The 22180-nt window shown below is 40.4% G+C and overlaps 1 protein-coding gene across 5 annotated transcripts in view; it reads left to right on the top strand.

Moving 5' to 3' along the window:
• The window catches only part of ADCY2 (adenylate cyclase 2), a 370893-nt gene that overhangs the window by 253200 nt on the left and 95513 nt on the right, over positions 1–22180 (top strand). For all 5 annotated transcript variants that reach the window (XR_013993678.1, XM_081054221.1, XM_081054223.1 and 2 more), the window contains exons 6-13: positions 2006–2117; positions 4157–4284; positions 9073–9231; positions 10053–10185; positions 11532–11708; positions 15692–15735; positions 18253–18333; positions 21545–21614. Coding sequence is in view for 4 of the 5 variants with exons in the window: in XM_081054221.1 (XP_080910347.1) it covers positions 2006–2117; positions 4157–4284; positions 9073–9231; positions 10053–10185; positions 11532–11708; positions 15692–15735; positions 18253–18333; positions 21545–21614 (904 nt within the window). In the remaining variant the exon portion in view is untranslated. The remainder of the gene's footprint in view (positions 1–2005; positions 2118–4156; positions 4285–9072; positions 9232–10052; positions 10186–11531; positions 11709–15691; positions 15736–18252; positions 18334–21544; positions 21615–22180) is intronic.

Here is a 22180-nt window from a genome sequence, read left to right as displayed (position 1 = left end):
AGTGGGGGAGGGGAACGAGGCAGGGGTGTGAGTGGCAGGCGGTAAGACCCCCCGGGGCCATCTTGGAAGCTGACTGCCATAGCAGCTAAGGCAAAGGATTGGTCAGGCAGCTTCAATGGCTATAAATTCCCTCAGGTTGTCTAGAATATGTTGGCAGTATGGAGTTAAATTTAAATTCATACAATGTATTTGGAATCCTAACGTAACTTAAGTACTTAAAACTCAGAAATGTAAAACCTTCCATGGCATGGAGTACCAATTATTTTTAAAAGAAACATGAAACCCTGTGGCTTTTTCATCCTGAAACAGGACAGGTCTGAGCAAAGAAGCAGGCACAAGGCATGGGTAACACAGATCGTCTGTCCAAAGCTGAGGGTTTGGGTTTTTTCAATGAAAACCACTGGGTTTGCAGATGGTACCAAAAAGATCAGTGGTCAACTTTAGTCCTGTTTTGACCATTCATTCGACAAAATGTGCATTCTCTGTTAATACCTCTTTACTATCTGATGATGATGATGATGATGGTGATGGTAATAACAATAATGAATGGTAACAATAATGACAAGGAGGAGAGGACAGAGAGGAAAGGAAGAATTTAGACCCATTGCTTTCTGAATCGTCACAGCTTTCTTCTGAATCCCGCCCACGAATGCTGAAACACTCACAAATCCATTACGTCTTTCAAAATAGACACTTCTCTTAGTCCAGTGCCACCAATCCAGCTCTGGAACGAGCCCTCATGTAGCCCACATCGTAGAGATTTTCCCACACTCTCCTGCTAAACTCTTGTATTTTTTCCCTCCACAGAGCACCGCTCTGGTTTTAACCTCCCCCGCATCACAGAACTCTTTCTTGCTAAATTCACTAGCAGCTGTGTTGCTCCGAAACCTATGACTGACTGGCTTCCACACCCTTATCTCCTGCCTGCTCAGCCATGCCTGGCCCGTTGACCTTGCCTTTGTCCTTACAGAATTCTCCCATCCCTCCGTCTCCTGACATTGTGATCCTTGTATTGTCTTCCTTCAGTCTCCTTTGTTGTTTTCTCTTCCTTAAATCTAGCCTTGCCTATAAATTAGTGTTTTCAGGGCTCTCTCCTCACTCCTTTCTGTTCTCTCCCAGGATTTAATTACCATCCACATGAGGCTAAGACACAGAACTCAACCATAGCTTTCCAGACTCATCTACCCACTGGATGTCTTCCTTCTGGGTTTTCCACAGACGCCGCCATTAAACTCAGCACAACCAAAGCTGAGCTAGTCATCTTCCCCTACGAGCCTGTCCTGATTTGCCCCACCAGCGTGTACATCCCATGTAGAGAAGCTGCACTGTCATTTCCTAAAAGTGACTTTCCTGGACTCCTCACCATCTAATTGCCACACACACACACACACACACACACACACACACACACACTCCTCTCTTATAGTGCTCTGCTGTTTCCTTTATAGCACTTATTATCATTGCTATTGGCTATTTTCTTGTGTCTTTATTTGTTTGCTCCATCACCCCAACTAAACTCTGAGCTTCAGGAAAGTGTACCGTGTCTGCTTTATTCTGGCTGGTAGTAAGTAATCCAGAATATTTTGGTAAGTCATTTTTCTTTTAGGAAGATTATTATTCCAATTTTTCTTTAAGTTAATAAAAACAGGATTGGGCTTTTATTATTTTGCTTCTTTTACCTTAAGAATTCTATTAATACAAACTCATGCTACAATTCAAACAGAGACATGCTAATTTGATATCAGAATTATGACAGTGTAATGAACTATCAGGATGAATACCAGAGAGGGAGGGTGTGTCAGCCCTGGGAGAGAACGGCGATCGGTAGGAATGGAAGGTTTAGCCAATGTTTATGTATTCCCTGTCCAGGGAAATGACATTTTTATTATGAAAATGTAAATAGAAAATGTAAAACAATATATGCACTTTTAATGGGAAAAGCTACCATTCCTTTCTCAAGGAACATGAAGTTGCCAATGCCGCCCCTCTTTCTTCCTTCCCACAGCATCCTGTATGCTGACATTGTTGGGTTTACCCGGCTGGCCAGTGACTGCTCCCCAGGAGAACTGGTCCACATGCTGAATGAACTCTTTGGAAAGTTCGATCAAATTGCAAAGGTGAGTATTCTTTAGTGGTTCTCTTTCATTTTGAAGTTGTATAAAATTTTGGCTGGCTTGTCCTCTGGCCCCTTACCAACTTTTTACTTTTTCCTCAAAAGCACCCTTTAGGAATGTTGTTTGTAAATTTGTTGGAATGATTTGCCATCGAGCCCCATAAGCCTCAACCCTAAGTCAGTGACGAGACATGCCATCGTTGCATAGAATTAGCACATTTTTGTCTAGTTTGAAAACTTCTGCTTATATGAAATTCAGCACACATATAGCAAGTACGTTTAAGACGAAGACTTTTATTTGTATATGTCTCTGCTGTTCTAAGGTCCCCTTTAGGCATTCTGATGTCCAGAAGGTGGAAACATGGTTTCTTCTCATCCAGTTGTACTATCGTGTCTTCATGTTGTTAACTGGCAGTCTGGAAGAACCCCTTTGTAGGAAGCATACCTTCTCCTTAAGCCCTTTATTTGTTATATCTCAGTTTGGGTTATTGACCCTTGCGCCTCTTGAGCAGAAATTAAGTTCAGTAGTTGCCATTCATATGCTCATTTATGGGAAGTTTCACAGAGAGAAAATCATGACAAGTGATCTAAAACCACACTAGACCTTATTTGTTGAAACTGTTAGGTTTTCTGGTGGGAATATTGATTAATTTTTCTTCTTTGTTAGCCCTTTACTTCTCTTAAAAAAACTTAATTCTTTCTTTGAGTTGTTGTTTCCAACAACAACAATAACAAAAATATATGTTATTATGCTTATTAAAATGTGTCATTTTTCTATGGAAGAGTTGGCCCCCAATTTATTTCACTGCAACATTCATCTTGCTTTTACACAATACGCACGTTCCCGCCGTGCCTCTGGGGAATAAACCTGGCTTGCAGAGGCTCTCAGAGGCACCCTTCGGTCAAGTTCCCCACCAAGTGCCTTTTGCTGCCCCACTGACCATCACAGCTCCCACTGTGGGTCCTAAAAGTCAGTAAGGGTACAGGTCTTCTTTCTTTCTTTACCAAACAAGAGGAAGAGGTTCAGATTTCTGGGTGCTCACTTTTAGAAAAAGAAGGGTCGAAACAGAATGTCCTGACAATTTGAATTAAAGCCAAGTGTTTTTTGTTGAACTACCTGGTCACATTAGGAAGTGTCATCCCTCTTTTAGCAGGTGGCAGCATAGCTCCAGTGTTCATGTGATGCTCCCCCTGTGTAATGTCTCAGTGTCCCCATGTGCCCCTTTTATAAGGATCCCAGTCATATTGGATTAGGGCCTGCTCTACTCCTGGATGAGCGCATCTTAACTATTTCCATCTGCAGCAACCCTATCTCCAAATAAGGTAACATTCACAGGTACCAGGGGTTAGGACTTCACTACATGAACTTGGGGTGGCCACGATTCATTGCCCATCACAGAAGTACTCACTGGGGCTTCCTGTTCCTCTCTGATCATTGTAACAGGACGATGTCCAGGCAACATTAGAATCCGGCCCAGGATTTAGGCCCCAGAGGCAGCAGGCTTTGGGCATCAGTTCATGCCTCCTAGTTAACTAAGAAGGACTTGGAGAGCATTGCAAACACGCAGACAGCTCAATCCACTGACTGAATACTGTGCAAAGCACACAACTTTAAGCTGAGGAACATGAAATCATTGTCCACTCAGTATTATTAAAAAATAATTAATTAAACACTTTATTGAGGTATGATTGACATATACAAAGCTGTACATCTTTAGTATATACAACTTAATGAATTTGGAAGTAAATATACACCTTTGAAACTATCACCACAATCTATACCATAAAGATACAAAAGTTACCGCTTGCCTCCTTTATTATTATTATTATTATAAGATCTCCCTTCTTAGCAAACTTTTGAGTATTCAGGGCAGTACTGTAGACTATAGACAGTGCACTGTACAGTCTCTAGAACTTACTTACCCGTCCTGGTAACTGAAACTTTGTCCCCTTTGACCGACCTCTCCCCATTTGATACTCCGTAACTTTAGATCATCATGTAAGTGCCTAATGCACCTCAAACTCGGTGATTTCTTCTTCCAGGAGAATGAATGCATGAGAATAAAAATTTTAGGAGACTGCTACTACTGTGTGTCTGGACTCCCGATATCTCTCCCTAACCATGCCAAAAATTGTGTGAAAATGGGACTGGATATGTGTGAGGCCATAAAGTAAGTGTAATGCTTGGTAAGATCTTCTTTAACTGTTTATAATTTGCAGTTATAATTCTCACTTGCAGCTATTTCTATTTTTCTGTCTACCGGCCTTAAGTTATTCTGCATTCAAATGGAAAGATGCAGATACCCATTTATTGGTATGGGAGTAACTCCATCCAAAGTAAGACTTCTGTGTTTTGTATTATTATTGTTATTATTATTACTATTATTATTATTAGCCTCAGATTCTTTTGCAAAACTGAGTTATAAATCTATGGAAAAGGACAGCTTTTTTTCCAAACATGAGTTTTAAAAAGTCAAATGTCTCCTCTGACCTGAAGGAAATGTCTGTACTCTTTCGTGATTTCTGACAAACAATTACAGCTACACACAAATTGTACAAAAAGAGAGTAACTTTTATGACCAGGCAGCAATGATATAAAAACCCAGTCCAAAATTACTTCATCTCGTCAAAAATGCTCAGCTCTATGGAGTTAATTTCAGTTTATCTCCCTAGTATGTTTCCGTATTGTATCTGTATTCTCTTTCATTGTAATTCGAGAGATTTCCTCATGTAGAATACTGTCTTACAGTTGACAAGGATAGGACAAAACTACGAGGAACAAAGTTAATTTTCATTACTGGCACCACGATGAATCCTTTAGTAACGAATGCCCTTTGTAGAAGCTAGAATATTCTTATCAGTGATTGTACCTCTTCTTTGTTGATTATATGATTGAAAGGTTTTAGTTTGTGGGGTATTTTGATTGCCTGTTTTAGTCCAGTGATCTTACCCTACCCTCTACATATTTTTGGTCCAATCAGGATATGAAGTAGATGGTGGATGTTCTGTTTCCTTGTCTCAGGGTTAGAGCAGATGGGGCGCTAAGTGAGAAAGTAACAGGTCAGGCAGTCACTGTGTATGTTTGTCATGTGCTAAAATGGACAAAAATGTGATGTCCAGGGAAGAATAATGAAGCCCCCTACAGTCTCAAATGAGTTCAGGAGACCTAAGTGTTCTAGAATCACTAGCTGAGTAGCAGTCGCCACAGGCCACTGGGAAGATCAGGGAATGGGAGGCAAATGAATAAAGTGAAATCGAAGAAGGATTCGGATGGGGGGTAGTTAGTGTGGCCTCAGCTTGCCACATGAAATACGTTATGTGGAAATAGCTGTGTCCTACTGGTTTCTTCTCATAAATAAATTATTTGTGTTTCCTGATACTTGAAAAATAGGTTTTGTTTGTTTCTAAAGTAATGAACTATTGCCAACACTAGATGTAAGTGAATATCATCAGTGGAACTAATGAGTTGACTGAAATGTATAACCTGCCCGTGGAGGCAAGGTCTGTGTTGGTTTCAAACAAGGGGTGAAGTGAATTCTATTTCGGGAAGGCATTTTCTCTTGATTTCCTTTTCAAATTAACGTGGGAAAGATTTTCAGAAAGGACACGTTTACTTATGGTGTGCATCACTAACATTGGGTTAAACAATTCACACGTTTACTGAGGCTCGATTTCTGCTTTTGCATCAACTGTTTTCTAGGTCAGTTATGTTTACCTTATCCCAGTGTGTTGAAGAGCTTTTAGGAGAAAGAACCCATTCCATCCACTGGCATGTTACCAGTTCATCAGTAATCTTTTTTCTGTTACATTTTTATTGTGGTAAAATATACATCACATACATCTTGCCCTTTCAACCCTTTCTCCGTGTACAATCCAGTGGTGTTAAGTACATTCAACATGTCGTGCCACCATCACCACTGTCATCGTCCCCAATAGAAACTCCACTAAACAGTAACTCCCCATTGCCTTCCCCAGCCCCTGGTAACTTCTCTTCTACTTTCCGTCTCCATGACTTTGCCTGTCCTAGTTATTTCGTATAAGTGGAATCATATAGTATTTTTCTTTTATGTTTTCAAGCTTCATGTACTCTGTGGCATGTGTCAGTAATTCTTTCCTTTTCATAGTGGGAAAGTATTCTCTTGTCTGGATATATCACATTTGATTTATCCATTCATCATGGATGCTTAAGTAATATGTGTCTAGAATCTCAGTAATTTAAGCAGACTTGAGGAAACTTTCCAGAACGCTTGCTTATAACTACACTTAAGCTTCAAATGGTAGTGGCCATGTGTCCCCGTGATCTGCCACTCATTGACCAGGGCTTCCATATTCTTCCTCTGTTATATAGCACCTGTTTGGCTCATACACAGTTGATGAAATATCAATCATAGATTGTTTTATTACACCCTCAATAAAGAGTAGGGAATCTCAACAAATTTCAGGAATTCTTTGTTCTCTCTCACATGCAAGAATGAGCAGTTTCATTCCCATTTATTAAACTGTAAGATGAGGATGAATACAGGAATTTTAATTTTTTTAAGATGGTGAGGAGAAGGTGCACACTCAGCACTTAGAATTTTGCCAGATTATCTCAGGTTTTTCATAGGAACCAGCAACATGGGTCCAGGAATGTTTGCCTGTGGTTTTTCTTTCATGTTTGGACCTCCACACGATTCAGAGACTCAGTCCCTGTTTGCTGTAACACCACTACAGAAGCACGTCAGCTGCTGTTTTGGATGGTTCCCAATGCTTAGAGAATTTTTTTTTCCTGTCCTGACATTTGTTAGTCTGTCTCAGAAAAACAGACAGCACTTGACATCTCTTTTGCTCCTTTTAAAGGCAAATGTAAACTGTAAACTGTTCTTAATCCAGGAAGTAATATTCAGGCCCCTGACTTTATGAGTCATTAAGGGTCTTCTTAATCTAGAAAGTTCATCTGTTAGTCTTGTAAGATTTAAGCAATTTCGTCCACATTTTTGCATAGGTCACAGAGATTGCACCTACATGCATTAAAACATTGGGTCAGTCAACTCATTTGAACCCTTCATCAACTCATTTTTCTACAAAAGACACAAAGGACATGGAGAGTGTTTTAAAGCGTCAAATCATCAACCAGTGAGTTCTGTCAAAGTGGCCACTGGAGAGAGCCTCGTCCTCCCATTTCACCCCCTCCTGGCTCTCTGCTGACCGTATTTTGGTGCAGAAATGCTATGTGGTTGGAACTGTTCTCTCTCAGCAACATAAAATCTTAAGAACAGTTATGGGTTTTACCACACATTATTCAGGATCTCATCTCCCAAAGACAGAAACAAAGTAAACCCTTCAAAAATGACCTAGGTCAAGTGATAAACTTGTATCAAAGTGTCTACATTGCCCCAGGTCCTGAACCCACTGGTGGCTATCCAGACCATGTGGACAGGTCCGCGTCTTCATGGGGCCGACACTCTGAGAGCAGATGTGGACACAGATGGGCAGTACCCACTGCACAGGACGGTGGGAGCACCTGGGAAGGGTGCTGGCGTGAACCTGGAAGGGGAGACCAGAAACCCTTCCTGGATGAGGTCGTGACTGCACCACGGATGGAAGAACGATGCAAACTGGCCACGTGACACCCATGCCCTGTCAGCAAGAGAGGCTCGAGGGAGTGGGGAGCAGAGAGAGGAGCCGTCATGAGCAAAGGCTTGGCAGTGAGGACCATCCCGGGCCTGGGCAGCCATAGCACTCATTGCCTGTGGAGGGCAGAGGGGCGGGGCACGTCTCCTATGTCCTGTTGATGTTCTGGCTCATTCTGTGGGCGGGAATGAAGGGTTTGAGTGACCTGCATAGTGCCAAATAGGTTGTTGTCTTTGGGGGGAAAACATAAAAGGAAGACATGTAGAGGGGCGGGGGAGGGGAGGCATGAGGAGGGGAAGGAAACATCTTTCTACATTCTTTTCTTCAGGAAGCTATTTATTTTTACATGGTGGGTCTGTTTCTCGTTATCATTTTTAGCATACCCAAATGACGTTGTTTTATTATTTAAGCATGACAGCCATGCCTATGTCATCTTGAGCAGTTTCAGGTTAGTTTGACTGCCGTCCACACCTGGCAACCCTTCCTCCTTGCCGAGCTGCAGTCAGCTTCATTGTTTCCTTCACACCGCCTCTGGGGATGATTCTCCACAGAACCGGGGACGCCTTCCTGTACACTTCTTCAGCAATAATATTTTAATTGATAAATGTACTTAGCCAGCAGAAATAAATAAGCATGTCGAAGCACTGCCATTCTCCCTTAAAGGAAGTTCTTCACTTGTCTCTGTTAATGAGTTGGCGACAGGGTCCTAACGTATTTTTTAAATGATTCTTTTAATTAGTTTATTTTTAATGACATTTTTTGCATTATTAAAGCTTTTTAAACTGTATTGTTTTTCTCTTTTTGTTAAAAAATGTACACAATTGAAAAGCTTTAATCTTATGGTTATGTTTTTTAATCCTATTCTGGCTAAAGTCATTATTAAGCTTGCAGATAAGCTGTATTGTCTCATCAGCAGAAACTATTCATGGGGGACATACATTGTGCTAAACACTAGAACTGCACACGGCATCTGAGACTCTTTCTGACAATACAAGGCAATGTCCTGTGATTCTAGTATGAAAATTCAGAGTAGGTGTCAGCATGATAGGTGCTTGATACACATTGGTTGAAAAAGAAAAAGCTACAGACCAAATGCTGTCTCATCATCATGGTCTGGCCGGATGTGGCTTTACTACTCAGAGCACTGAAGCTTAGGTCTAGTCTGGGAATGACCAGAAAGAAAACCCCTTTCTACTGGTTCAGTTCAGTAACAGCTACAGGTGGATCCCGATAATATTTCCAACAGTGTGAGAAATTCTGAATGGTGAAATGCCCTGAAAACTGGCCAACAGGTAAAGGAACAAGAGGCTGTTCCTGGATGGTGATGTAACTTTCCTTTTCTTTAGGAAAGTGAGGGATGCGACAGGAGTTGACATCAACATGCGCGTAGGAGTGCATTCTGGGAATGTCCTATGTGGCGTGATTGGTCTGCAGAAGTGGCAGTACGATGTGTGGTCACATGACGTTACCTTGGCCAATCACATGGAAGCTGGAGGGGTTCCCGGGTAAGGATGTTGGAATTCTCTCTCTAAGTTGGCTACATGGTTAGAAAGGACAGGTCAGCGGGTTAATAACTGACTGCTCAGTGTTGGATGTTTTCCATGGCTGCCATTAGTAGCATGTGACTCATGCCCTATGCCTCTTACATTAATTAGATGAACATGACCTGTCAAGTACCAATTTCACCACCCTGGTGACCCATGGTCAAAGACTAGGCATATCAGATCCCAAATTACAGACTTTGCTTACTTGCAAATTTATGCGTGTAGATATAAGGTGTTTCACTGCACTGTAGATAAGGCACTTCTCAATTATGGGTGACTTCTGAAACCAGTATTATTAAAATTAGCAAATTGTGTCATCCATCTCTGGTTAGAAGTGCATATTTTAGACAACAGAATTTGGGGACAAGTGATAGAATTTGGAGAAGCATGAGAGCAAACACTGAGAAATAAAACCCATACTTTTATACTTTTTTAAGGTCAGCACACTTCCTAAAATGCCTCTGGCATGTGTTTTAAAAAATATCCTCACACAGACAAATTTGATCTAATCAAGCTTCATTTGCTGTTATTCACCACACCCACAATGCAGGTTTCTGTGAGGACAGAGAAGCCAGACAGGAGTAGATCATGATTCTAGAAGCATCTTTCTAAAACAGGTTGATAAAGTATAAACCTTATTCACAGTCCATTGTACGTAGAACATACAGCCTTTTCTTCATTTGGGGGAGAAGAAATTATCTCTGAAATCACAAATAAACAGAAAATCTACCTTCATAGATATCCTTATATATCTTGATTGTGGTTTTAAAATGGAATTTCAGACGTGTTCACATTTCTTCTGTCACACTGGAACACTTGAATGGAGCTTATAAAGTAGAGGAAGGAGACGGTGACATCAGGGACCCATATTTAAAGCAGCACCTGGTGAAAACCTACTTTGTAATCAACCCCAAGGTCAGTATTCTAGACTCTATAATTAGCCTGTGGCTGCTGTGATTAAAAGGCAGAGGGGCAAATGATTGTATAGATAAGTGTTTTTAGTTAACAGTCAGTGTACTTCTTTGCTAGTCTTTACCGCTAAAATTACTTTAAATACATATGGCATTTTAATGACGGGACATGTTTTGTAATAATGAATTTAAATCTATTTATTAAAGAAACAATTAAAATAATTGCTCTGAATGACCAAACTGTATATGTTGTTCAATGTATATGTTCGTTCATGATGCTTCTAGGCCCAGCCTAGCAGTTGGGAAATTAAATAAAGAGAAAATATTTTACTTAGGCCTTCAGATGGCAAATATCTAATGAGATGAAATACAATGAATAAATAAGAGAAAGGAAAAGTGGGAATTCCTAAAAGATTAACAACTAAATATCACATGTACCTGTGTGTGAGGACGTCTGTGCAGATGTGCCTACCTTCCGTGCAACAAAACAAACCTCTGTTACCTGTGAGACCGTCCCACCCATCCAGACAGTTAGGCCCTGGCTCCTCTGTTCACATCACATGTCGGCCAGAGTGACAGCCTTAGAGCTCTCATCTCTTTCAGCCTTTCTCAAATTCCTGCCAAGTGAGCATTATTGCTAATTACAGATTGTGTAGCCAAAGCTCTGAGGGGTTATGTAGTTTCCCCCCAAATCACACAGCTGGTACATTGTGCACATATGAGCAAGAAACACCCCGGAACTGGCAAAAGCACAAACTCAACGGGGTCCATGTGTGACCGTGTGCTCAGACTCCCAGAAAGGCCACGTTCACCGTTGCAGACAGACTTGCAGCTCACTTGACAATTGATCTGCAAGTAGATGTGTGACAAGGAGGGAGAGCTGTGGGGTGACAGAAGTGGGGGGCGGTGCCCTGGGGAAAAGGCGAAAACAAAAGTAAGTATAAAGAGCATTGTGTTCAGGCAAAGAGCACCGAACCGTGGATAGGAAAGGCCATCTAGCATCAGAAAACAGCTCCGATCACTCCTCCTGTCATATTAAGGAAACACGACCATCAAGAAGAAGCTGAGACAGATCAATCTATCTGTTTAAAAATTTACTTTATAAAAATTCTCTTTAAATGGCTTTTTTTTTTTCCTATGTTTAAATGACAGGTAACTTTCACTACCTGGAAAAAAATGCACTCAGCTTAAGCACTGAATACCAGTAGAATGGAGGAATGAGGGCCGAGGGCAGAAGCCATGGAGAGTGAAGGGGGTGGCCTTAGAGGAAACGTCTTGGAGGGCTGGAGCAGGAGGTGAAGGTGTGCACCTGTGGCACACCAGGTGCGATGCTCTGTTTCTCACCCCAAGGGAGAGCGCCGGAGTCCACAGCACCTCTTCCGACCACGCCACACCCTGGATGGAGCAAAGATGAGGGCCTCTGTGCGCATGACCCGGTACCTGGAATCCTGGGGGGCAGCCAAGCCCTTTGCACACCTGCATCACAGAGACAGCATGACCACGGAGAATGGCAAGATCAGCACCACGGTACGTTCTTTCCCCGCCCCCTGCCCTCTGTCCAAGCCTCCCTCCCTCCTGTCCCTCCCCCCCATCCCCTGCGCCCCACACCTTAATGCTGGATACAAACAGGTTCCCCGAACCAGTAGGCATCGCCAGCCAAAAACACGTTCTGTATGGAATGGAGCAAGCTTACCATCTCCGGCTTCTCCTCCCACAGGCTCCTTACAAACAGCTCTCAGGGCATGAGTGGTCGCCAACCCCGCATGGCAAAGGGTTTGAACCTAGAGTGGCTTTGCATTACAACTTTGTAACCCAAGACTGTTACAACTGACAGTAGCAACTGAATACAACTGAACTTTTTTTGAATCAAAGTTTGTTTCTGGTGTGGTGTGTTTGCTATTGTGACATCGAAAGCCTGAGCGTCTTAATAAAAGAACCAGGGAAGGCGCGGTGCCCTGGGAGTTTGGGTAGCAGCCTTGTTAGGCCCGTCTCTTCATCCGCCCTGGTCAGGTGGTGTGGGTGGCACTGAACGTCCTGTTGTTGCAGTTATTCATTTACATCCCTTCAACCTCAAACAGAGAATCAAGTCCCAGAGCTGCTTGCCACAGAGATATATATTCAATAAGATGGCTGATGCAGATAGAAAGTAGAAAGACCTGTAGGAGGAGAGAAAAGTAAATGTAATTACACACTTAGACTAATCCCCATGGTACCGTTAGATTTTAAAACAATCGAAGAATCAATTTCATGTAGAATGGCATTAACTGTATTAGGGGTGGAGCGGAGGTAATGCTCACGTGCTGAGGAGAAGAAGCATCCCAGTTTGTCAGGTAACAGCGAACAACCCGCAGCATGTCACAACGACACGCCCAAGCCTAACAGGTGGGGCCCAGCACTGTAGTTTGACTTGGTTGTATCTCTCTTCTCAACTTCCCTTGTTCTTTTTCAACTGAAAAATAAACACGACTTGATAAAAGACCATGACCCATCGGTCAGCAAGGGAGACCGCTAGGACGAGTCCTGGAGCAGTGTGCATTCGATGGGGAAGAGAGAGGACATATAGTATTAGGACACAGACAAAGGAACAAGGTCATTGTAGGTGCTGCTGAGGGCTATGATGAAGGTCAAATGGAGTGAATGCTGTGGCTACTCTGGCTAGGACATCTGGAGAAGACTCAGAGGAAGAGAGGAAGACATTGGGAAAGGAGATGGCAGAACAATACATTCAGTGGTTCTGAGCTGGAAAGGAACCCAGTGTCTTTGGAGGGCAGAGGATGCTGGTGTGTTACGCACAGTGAGCCAAAGGAAGGCATGTGGGTAAGATGCACTAAGGTAATTATGCTTAATGCAGCGTAAGTGTAAGGAGCGTCATTAGATGATCTTAAGCAAGGGAAGGACATGATACCATGAAAACCCTGGAATAATGGAGTCAGGCTGCAGGGGTGCAAGTGAGAACGAGGCCGTCTTACACTAGGGTTTCAGTAGTGGAAACAATGAGAAGCAAACTCAGGGTCTGATTTGCATGCAGAGCAAATAAGCCTTGGTGATGGAGTGGATATGTGTGAAAACGAAGACCAGGGATGAATGCACACGTTTTCTGTGTTTTTGCTGCACAGCTAGAGGAATGGCGTTGCCATTGACATGACAAATACTTGGGGGGAAATCAGGTGATTTAAGATGGAAAAATCAAGACTTTGCTAATCAATATGCCTCTTAGACATCTAAGTGCAGCTAGGAAGTGCAAATATAGAGGTCCGGGAAGATGTCCAAGCTGGAGACGTGAATGTGAGAGTGGGTAGGCTGTAGGTGATGTTTGAGACCATGGAGCTGGATGAAAGTATCAAGGAGAAGAGATCAAAGGAAGAGGCCTGGGGGCATCTGGGGCCTTCCAAACCTTAGAGCCCATTAGAGGGAAAACATCCTGGGATGCTAGTATTCAGTTGTCAATGAAAGTTGATGCTTCGGAAAAAATAATAATTTTGATAATTTTGCTTTAACACTGCATGTGTTATTAATGCTAATGGCTAATAACCATATTTCTGATTGTGATTTGTTATACACCAGTGATTGGTGGGTTGGTTGATTGGTTTTCAAGAAATAAGCATATGTAACCATGAGAACATGATTTTCTGTGCTGTTTCTTATGTGTACCTGAAAAAGGTCGTTTCCAGGTGTTGCTGTCGTCCTTGTAGTTGTTTATTTCTCATCAGTCTTTGTTGTCCCCAGACTTAACAGTGACTGTCTCCCTTATGATTTCAGCCTGGGGCCCCAGGAAACGTTTGGCCTGAGTTTAATCTGTTGTCATGTTAGTGGAGAAGCGTCCTTCAAGAGAGAATCGTAGCTGCGTATCGCTTAACGCTTCAGGAAGTTGTTTATCAAAGTCAGAGGACCTCTTGAACAAACCGTTTTCTTAACTGGCTGGTGGCTCCAGTCACAGGTGCAGAACCTAGGGACTGCCTTCGTAGCCACTTCCACAGCTTTGACCAAGCCCATCACTGCTGCTCAGCTGTGTCCCTCACCCACTTGACAATGGGAAAGATCCCATTGTCATTCTTGGTGATACATCTCAGTGTTGAACAATGGTCGTTGCCAGGAGTTATTTCTCTTCTCTAATCCCCTACGCTTAGCTCCACTGACTCTTGATTCAACATTGATAAAGCTGGTGAATAATGCATTATTTTACTTTGTGTAATAAAACTTAGAGTTCAGTTAATTTTTAAAAATGCTTTACTTTTCCCCAGGCTAACTATATTTCCTAAGCTAACCTTCGGATAAAGGATCAGACAAAAGTTTCTTTGGAGTCACTTGGAGCCACTGTGTTCCCACTTTTAATTTCCACTATAAATGTATAAAAGTGCACCTTGTGTTTTTTTTAAGTCTATTATTGAACATTTGGCAGTAGGACCCCACTGATAAACCCTGACCAGCCTGTCCTTCTCATTCCATTTTCAGGAACTACCAGCACTCATGTGTTGATTTCTTCTTTTTGATCAATGAGTCATGTATTCACATACTTAACAGGTGGTACCATTTCTTTCTTTTTTTTCCAGTTACAGTTGACATTAAATATTTTTTATATTAGTTTCAGGTGTACAGCAAAGTGGATAGACATTTATATAATTTATGAAATGATCCCCCAGTTAGTCTAGTACCCACCTGGCACTTTACATAGTTATTACCATATTATTGACTATATTCTCTATGTTGTTTACAGTAGCCAAGTTATGGAAGCAACCAAAGTTGCTTTACAAATGGATAAAGAAGAAGTGGTACATATATACAATAGAATATTACTCAACCATAAAAAAAACCAAAACTTACCATTTGCAACATCGTAGACCTAAAGGGTATTATGCTAAGTGAAATAAGTTGGGCAGGGAAAGACAAATACCATATGTAGAATCTAAAGAACAAAGAAAACAAAAACAGTCCCATAGATACAGAGAACAAACTGATGGTTGCCAGATGGGAGGGGATTCGGGGAGCTGGGTGAAAAAGGTGAAGGGATTAAGAAGTACAAATTGGTAGTTAGAAAGTAGTCACGGGGTTGGAACTGATTTTTAACAGCACAGTTCAGTGATAGGGATTGACTCTAGGTTTTGTGGCTATGTTTGTGTTTTAAAACACTTTTTAAATATTTGTCTGATACCAAACTCCATTTTTACATGATTGTAAACTGTCCACAGTAACTTTAATAACGATTCTCTACAGGCCGGTGTTTGAAATCACATCTTCAAATATCAGGATGTGAATTTAAAAAATCCGGACAGCCATTCTGATAACTTACAACATCCAAAGTTTATAGATAACATCAACATTCTAAATATAAACTGAGTTTTAATCTTGTTGCACATTTGTAATTAAGCTCTTTTTCTCCTCATGGGTAATTATCTTTTACGTAAATGATACTCTCCAGGATAAAAGAAGAAATATGTAATACATAGTTATCATTGCAACAGTATTTTTAAAGGATGTTTTCAGCAACTAATAACCCTTTTTTTTTTTAATAGGATGTACCAATGGGTCAGCATAATTTTCAAAATCGCACCTTAAGGTATGGTATATGTTCCACTTTCTAATTTGTAAAAGCTTATTTTGTATTTATTTCTGAAAGAAATTATCACCAATTATAGCAATTTTTAAGGCTAATTCTCTTAAAAGAGCAGCTCCTTGTGCAAAGTCCTATTAAATTGCTCTGAGCTTCTAAAAATATGATTATTAGTATCGTGTTATTAGAATTAACAGAGAAAAAAGGAAAACAGCACCTAGTAATCATTTTAGAACTTGAAATCATTTTCTTAAAATGACTATTCTTAATATGTAGTAAAAAAATATGTTTTCTTAAAATGAGTATGTTGAATTATTTTGTCTTGAATCTTGGAGATAAAAGCAAGATAAGTCCAGCCTTTCTGTAGCGCCCAACCCTCTCAAAAAACGAAAAATAAAAGTTCCCACAAATGTCCCCAGGTCCCCTTTTGACATCCATGGTAGAATCACAGGTACCGATCCTTTTCCTTTCTGTGTTCCTCAAGCTTTTGGGGTCAGAGCTGTATGTTAGTATTGGTTTGGGAATTAAATATTTTTTTATTATTAAAGTCATTAAGATAATTAACTAAAGGCCCAAAACTCAAGTCAGCCTTTCTTTCTTCACAGAGGGATAGGTTTGTTCTTGTGGAAAATGCAATGTGTCCAAGTGTAAAAAATAAACACCATTAGCTAGATCGTTACCTGCAAACTATGGCAAAGAATGCACATTATTCCAGCATCTGTCTAGGTGACTTTGTTTGTTGTAATGTATTCTAATTTGTATTGTGTGTAAATTTTGAAATTTTTACATTGAGATGTAATGCATATAGTCCTACATTATAAGGATAATTGGGTTCTCGGGCTTTTGAGGCATTGTGTTTTAAGAGACATGCCAAGATGAAGAGAACTCCAGCTAATTTTAGAAATAATATTATGAACCCCGTAACTTACCTTGCAAAGGGCATGACTCTTCTAGCCAATAAGACGCTAGTACGTTTGCAAGCAGCTGGGTTTCACATTCACAAGACAGAAAGTTCATGGACATCCTTTGACTTTATTCTTGATACTTCTCTGATCCCCCTGAATGTCTGTCCCCTCCTTGAACGTCTGCTTCCCGAGTCTGTTCTCTTAAATTACCGTGGGGAATGCCTGTGGATGCCCACACTCTGTGGGCAGTGTCTTCTGGGACCAGTGCTACCTGGAAGAGAGGGAGCATATGCTGCTATTTGTATCTGAACTGGCACATGGAACTCCAATGTCACCCTGACAGCATTCCTCCCAGGTAGACGCTATGGCTCTATCCTCTCAGAATGGAAGAAAAGGAACTACAGGGGTTCAGGGGGACGTCCAGGGTCTGCCACTGAGGCCAGGATTTGCGCCCAGGTCCTCTCTGATGCCACAGCTCGTGCTCCTGGCCACTCTCCTTTCCTGGCTCTCTTGCTAAGAGCCTCCTCCATATCTGTTCCACTTTCCTCTGGGGTGGTTGATATCTGATGGCCCCAAGGCCTCATGGAGAGAGCTCAGATTTTGAATCAGCCTCCCCTGGGCTTCCCTCACATGTCCTGGCTTTGTCACATGCCTACCTACTTCATTAAACCTTTGTGAACTTCCAGCCTGGCCAAGAGTGAGTGTCACATGCTATGCAAGCATCATCTGGGATAGCACACGACCTCTTCCATGCCTCTTTAGGTATAATAGCCCAGACGTGGGGCAGGGCATGGGGCAGGTCAGGGAAGGAGACCGGGAGAAAGAATGGAGAGGAATTGGAAGGAAAGAGGGGTTGGGGGCAGGCAGCAATGGGGAGGCCAACGACGGGACCCAGAGGCAGGAACAAGGATGGCAAAGTCAGAAATGCTGAAAGTCTGAGGAACAGAACTCTGGTTGACAAATTAAGAACTCCCTGTGGAACTCAGTATTATTTCAGCAAAATTTATTTACAAAGCATTTTATGGCTGAATATTCTTTGCTTCCAAGACCAAGTAAGTGAGTGGTCTGCAAATATAAGTGGGGTTGTCTGTCACTAGTGCTTTCAAACACTGAGGGACCTTTACATACATACAGTCAAGCTTTGATATGCCTAAAAATAATACTGTAGTTCTGCAAATTCTTGAACACACACCAATAAAAACATGAACATGGACTGTTTTGTCAACCAAACCAAATTTTTGCAGGGGAATTTCCAGAAACAGTGTGTTCTGTCATAAAATCAGGTTTATAAAGGCAACAAGTCAAGGGCTAACGCGTCTCTTAGGACAGAAAGTTCTTTTATCTCAAACACCAAGTAGCTGCCTTTCAGCGTTGCTTTTGATCGCCTGCTAAAATTTCACACTAAGTGAACGACGAGGCCGTATTTCACTGCATCAAAAACTCTGGACAGTTCTCTCAGTGCAGAGTGGCTACTGTTCATAGACTTATTTTCTTCTCTTTTTTTTTTGTTTACTCAATTAACAGAATTGACCAGAGGTTTGTGCATCATTAAAAAAATGGGCTTAATATTGAGCTTATTAATAAGATTCTTACAGTTGTATTTCCTTTTTTCATATAGAACCAAGTCACAAAAGAAAAGATTTGAAGAAGAATTGAATGAAAGAATGATTCAAGCAATTGATGGAATTAATGCACAAAAGTGAGTACTTCCTAATCTTAGATTATCAGTCATCTTGTATTTTAAACACCATTGTTTGAAAAGATTATTTCCTGCCTAATAAATACTCTCCAAGTAAATTACTAATAAACAGCATGAAATGTAAACATGGAGAGAAAAATGTAGGCAAAATGTGTTCAGTAAGTAATATTAAAGATCAACAGGAATTCCATATGGGAAAACCTTTAGGCTGTGTTGTATGACAGTGTTTATCCCCCTGCAAAACCAGAGAACCTGGAGATACCTATATTCTAAATTGTGGAAGAAGGGTTTTAAGCATTAGAGTCTGAATTCATGGGGTCAATAGGAAGAAGACCATTTGGGTTTTTTTGGGGGGTGGAATGGAGGGGGCAAAATGTTACCCAGCCTGTGAATTCTATGAATGTCCGTTCAGTCTGTGAATTGCTGCTGTAGTTTTAAGTGGTCTAGGCGATGCAGAGAAAAAACAAATTTGAGAAGGTGGTGGCCTTTGTGGCCTGGACAGAGGATTCCATTCATCAGCCTTGGAAACCAGCTTAGATGCATGTGTCGTGGCTGAACTCAGGGAGGGCAGACGCTGGAGGACTCTGTGTGGTGTCTGGCATCCAGTGGACATTCCATAAATGTTTGCTGAATATAATTGTAGTGAAAGCATCAGTAGGTCCAAATGGAAAGCCTTCATGGGAAAGTGTCCATCCTTACGGAAACCTATTTAACTTTTTTCATGAAAGTTGACGCTTGAAAAATGTAAATGATTTTCACCTAGAACTCTGCCTCCAAAATCAAGTTGTGCATCTTTGCAAAATGTGTACTTCTTCCAGCTTGTTCCTTTTAAGTATTTGTTTTACAATATTTACGAGGCTTCTGAAAGAATCACATGAGTGTGTGTGTGTGTGTGTGTGTTATTTTCTCGGTAGGGCTACAGTTGCAATTCAGATATTCTGGCACTTTGAATTAACACCTATGTAGAGCCCCCGAAATTTGGACTGGAAATATGGGGGCTCTGCTAATTAGTGAGGAGCTCATTTTGTTTCCACTTTATAAATTGCACTCTTATTTTATTTCCATGTTTATATATATATTATCCAGGAACATTTTTAAACTAGATCTTCTTTCTCAAAAAAGAAAACAAATGATTTTAATAAGTTACCGGCATACATTATTCAGTTTGCTATTCATACAAATACAGAGTTCTAAAAATTAGTATAGTTAAAATATATCTTACATTTTTTCTATCCCTTCTAGATTGACTAACCTTTGATTCCTCCAACTAGTCTCATAAAACAGAACAATAGCATATTTTTGAAGCTAGTATAGTAATAAGAAATACTAAAAATGTTCATTTCCCGGAACCTGAAGATTATACCCTTGAATCTAAAAGTATAGTAGTTCTCACTTTTCATGGTAATCATTGTTGTGCATTTCTGGCCTCCGAGCTTCAGCTGAATGTGCACTGTCTGTATGTAGTTGAGTCTTGAGGGACATTCAAGTACATGGTGTGTGGCCGTGAGAGTCGTCTAGTTTCCAGGTAAACCTGGAAATGTCCCTCCTCAGGTTTTCCGGTCTCCTGGCTTAACTTGTCATTATTCCGAATGTGAAACATCAGTGTACATTCAGGGACCCTAGTCTGAAATCAGTATGTGGCTGTCCTTGCCAGTTACTAGGTGACATGTGACAGTTCACTGGGCCTTTCTTCCTGGATCTTCAGAAGCCTTCACCCTTCTCCCAAGCATATCTCAGGGAGTCCAATTTCAAAGACAGCTGGCCGATGGATTGGAAAGTACAATATTCATAATTTCATGTAAATTGATGATTGTTTAAACAAATATAACATGTTTGGGAAATTTATGTAAAACATAATTTTATGTCTAATGCCCTAATATACTGGGGGTGCCAAAAAAATGTATACACATGACTTGTATTCATCTTTTGTTATTGGTATATATTGAGTATTACAATTTTAACACAGTTTTTTCCTATCTTAAAATGTGTATACATTTTTTGGCACTGTCTGTGTATATATATATACATATATGTGTATATATATATGTATGTATGTGCATACTCTCTCTCCTTATGTGTGGATATGTAAATATATAGATGTAGACATATGGTCCTATACACTTATAGATATACACATATATACATGCATATCCATATATAATTCAGGTTATTATGTTTTTAATTATGAAAATATTTGTTTAAGAACAAATTAGGAAAGTAAAAATTTAAATTCCTCACCATAATGACTCAAACCAGTTGGTAGTACATTTCATTGGTACTTACTTGTAGATATTTTTCTTGATTCGTAGATATCAATTTTTCCTTACTTTACTTTATTTCATAAAACATTTGTCTATTTTATTGCCATTGTGCCACTGTATCTATCCGACGTTGTGCACCCAGCTTGCATGGTCCTATGCTTGATGTTGTGTTTAGCGTGTGATTATATACAAGGTTCTAGTGAGAAGTTTTGTCCTTAAGCTCTGTCTCTGTTTCAACTACTTTCCTAAAACAGATTTCTAAGAATCAATCAATGTGTAAGAGTGCATCCTTCCATATTGTTTTTATTTATTTTTCAACATCTGAGAGGTGTATGTGTATTTATGCACATGCATGTTTTGTTTGTGTCAACATACTGTGTTCACAACATACGGTGTGAACCAATTGCTTATTACATTAGTATTTTCACCCATGTTTTTCTGTGTTCAAATATGATTTTTACTTCATAGGAATGAAAAAACAGGACAATGAAAGTATTTCCAGTCAGTGTAAAAGAAACAGAATCTTCTCGCCTAGAACTTGAAGGCACTCTAAATGGGTTGGACGTTCTGTCATGTGCCACTGAGAAAAATGGTGCTTCTCTCTGCACCAAATCCTTCAGGACATGACACTACCATATAATTTCCATAAAACATCAGGGCACACATTTGCTCATCTACTGGAACCCGTCGTTATTTAATTTGGGTAACTTGAGTTTCAGTTTGGATGACGGTCTGTAATATCGAAGTTTTCAAGGAGGGCAGTGTGTGAATAGGAATATGATATTTGCAGTCCTGTTAACAGTCTCTAGATTCCATTATACATTCTTTTTAAATATTCAATTTTGGATGGGTTACAATAAAGAAAGAAGAATGCAAGTCATTAAAAAAACGTACTTCCAGTTGTTTGGTTGGAAGTTTGGTTTTATGATGTCTGTTCTGTATATTTCCAGGCAATGGCTCAAGTCTGAAGACATTCAGAGAATCTCACTGCTTTTCTACAATAAAATACTGGAAAAAGAGGTAAGCTTTTTTTCCCCCTCAAAATCCATCTTTTTTTTCTGAAATGTTAGTTTTTTAAAATTCTTTCATGAAATTATACTCGTATTTTTTGCCTGTGACATTTAAGCTGCGTCTAACTATATTAGAACTCTCTCCATCTTTCCCTGTGGTCCTCCCATGCATGTATCATTTTACCATAGTTCTTGTTACCAGGCTTCTGTCTTTGGCTAGTCACCATTCTCAGCACTCCTGGTACTAAATGATATCTAGGATGTGTCTGAGATGGGAAGTAAAGGAAAGGCACATGATCTGAACAAATCCTTCCTGGTAAATTTACAATGATTTTACACAAGTTGTTTTAACTTTTTATCAAAAATATGAGATTTATATTGAACATGTTTGGGAGAATTAGAAACCCCAAACTTTTAAGTTTTGTTACGTCTAAATACTTTGACTTTATGGCTCCTAAAGGAAGAGCTATTTCAGGCACATTTAATTTGTACATGACAAACTTAACATGGATTTGCTGAAATGAACTAAGTGATTATTACAGAAAGTTCAACTATTCTAGGTCAGCTTTACACCAT

Source organism: Rhinolophus hipposideros, assembly GCF_964194185.1.
Source record: "Rhinolophus hipposideros genome assembly, chromosome: 7".
In the NCBI taxonomy this organism is placed as follows: domain Eukaryota; kingdom Metazoa; phylum Chordata; class Mammalia; order Chiroptera; family Rhinolophidae; genus Rhinolophus; species Rhinolophus hipposideros.
Note: the sequence above shows the minus strand (reverse complement) of the source record. Positions and strands in the feature narration are given on the sequence as shown.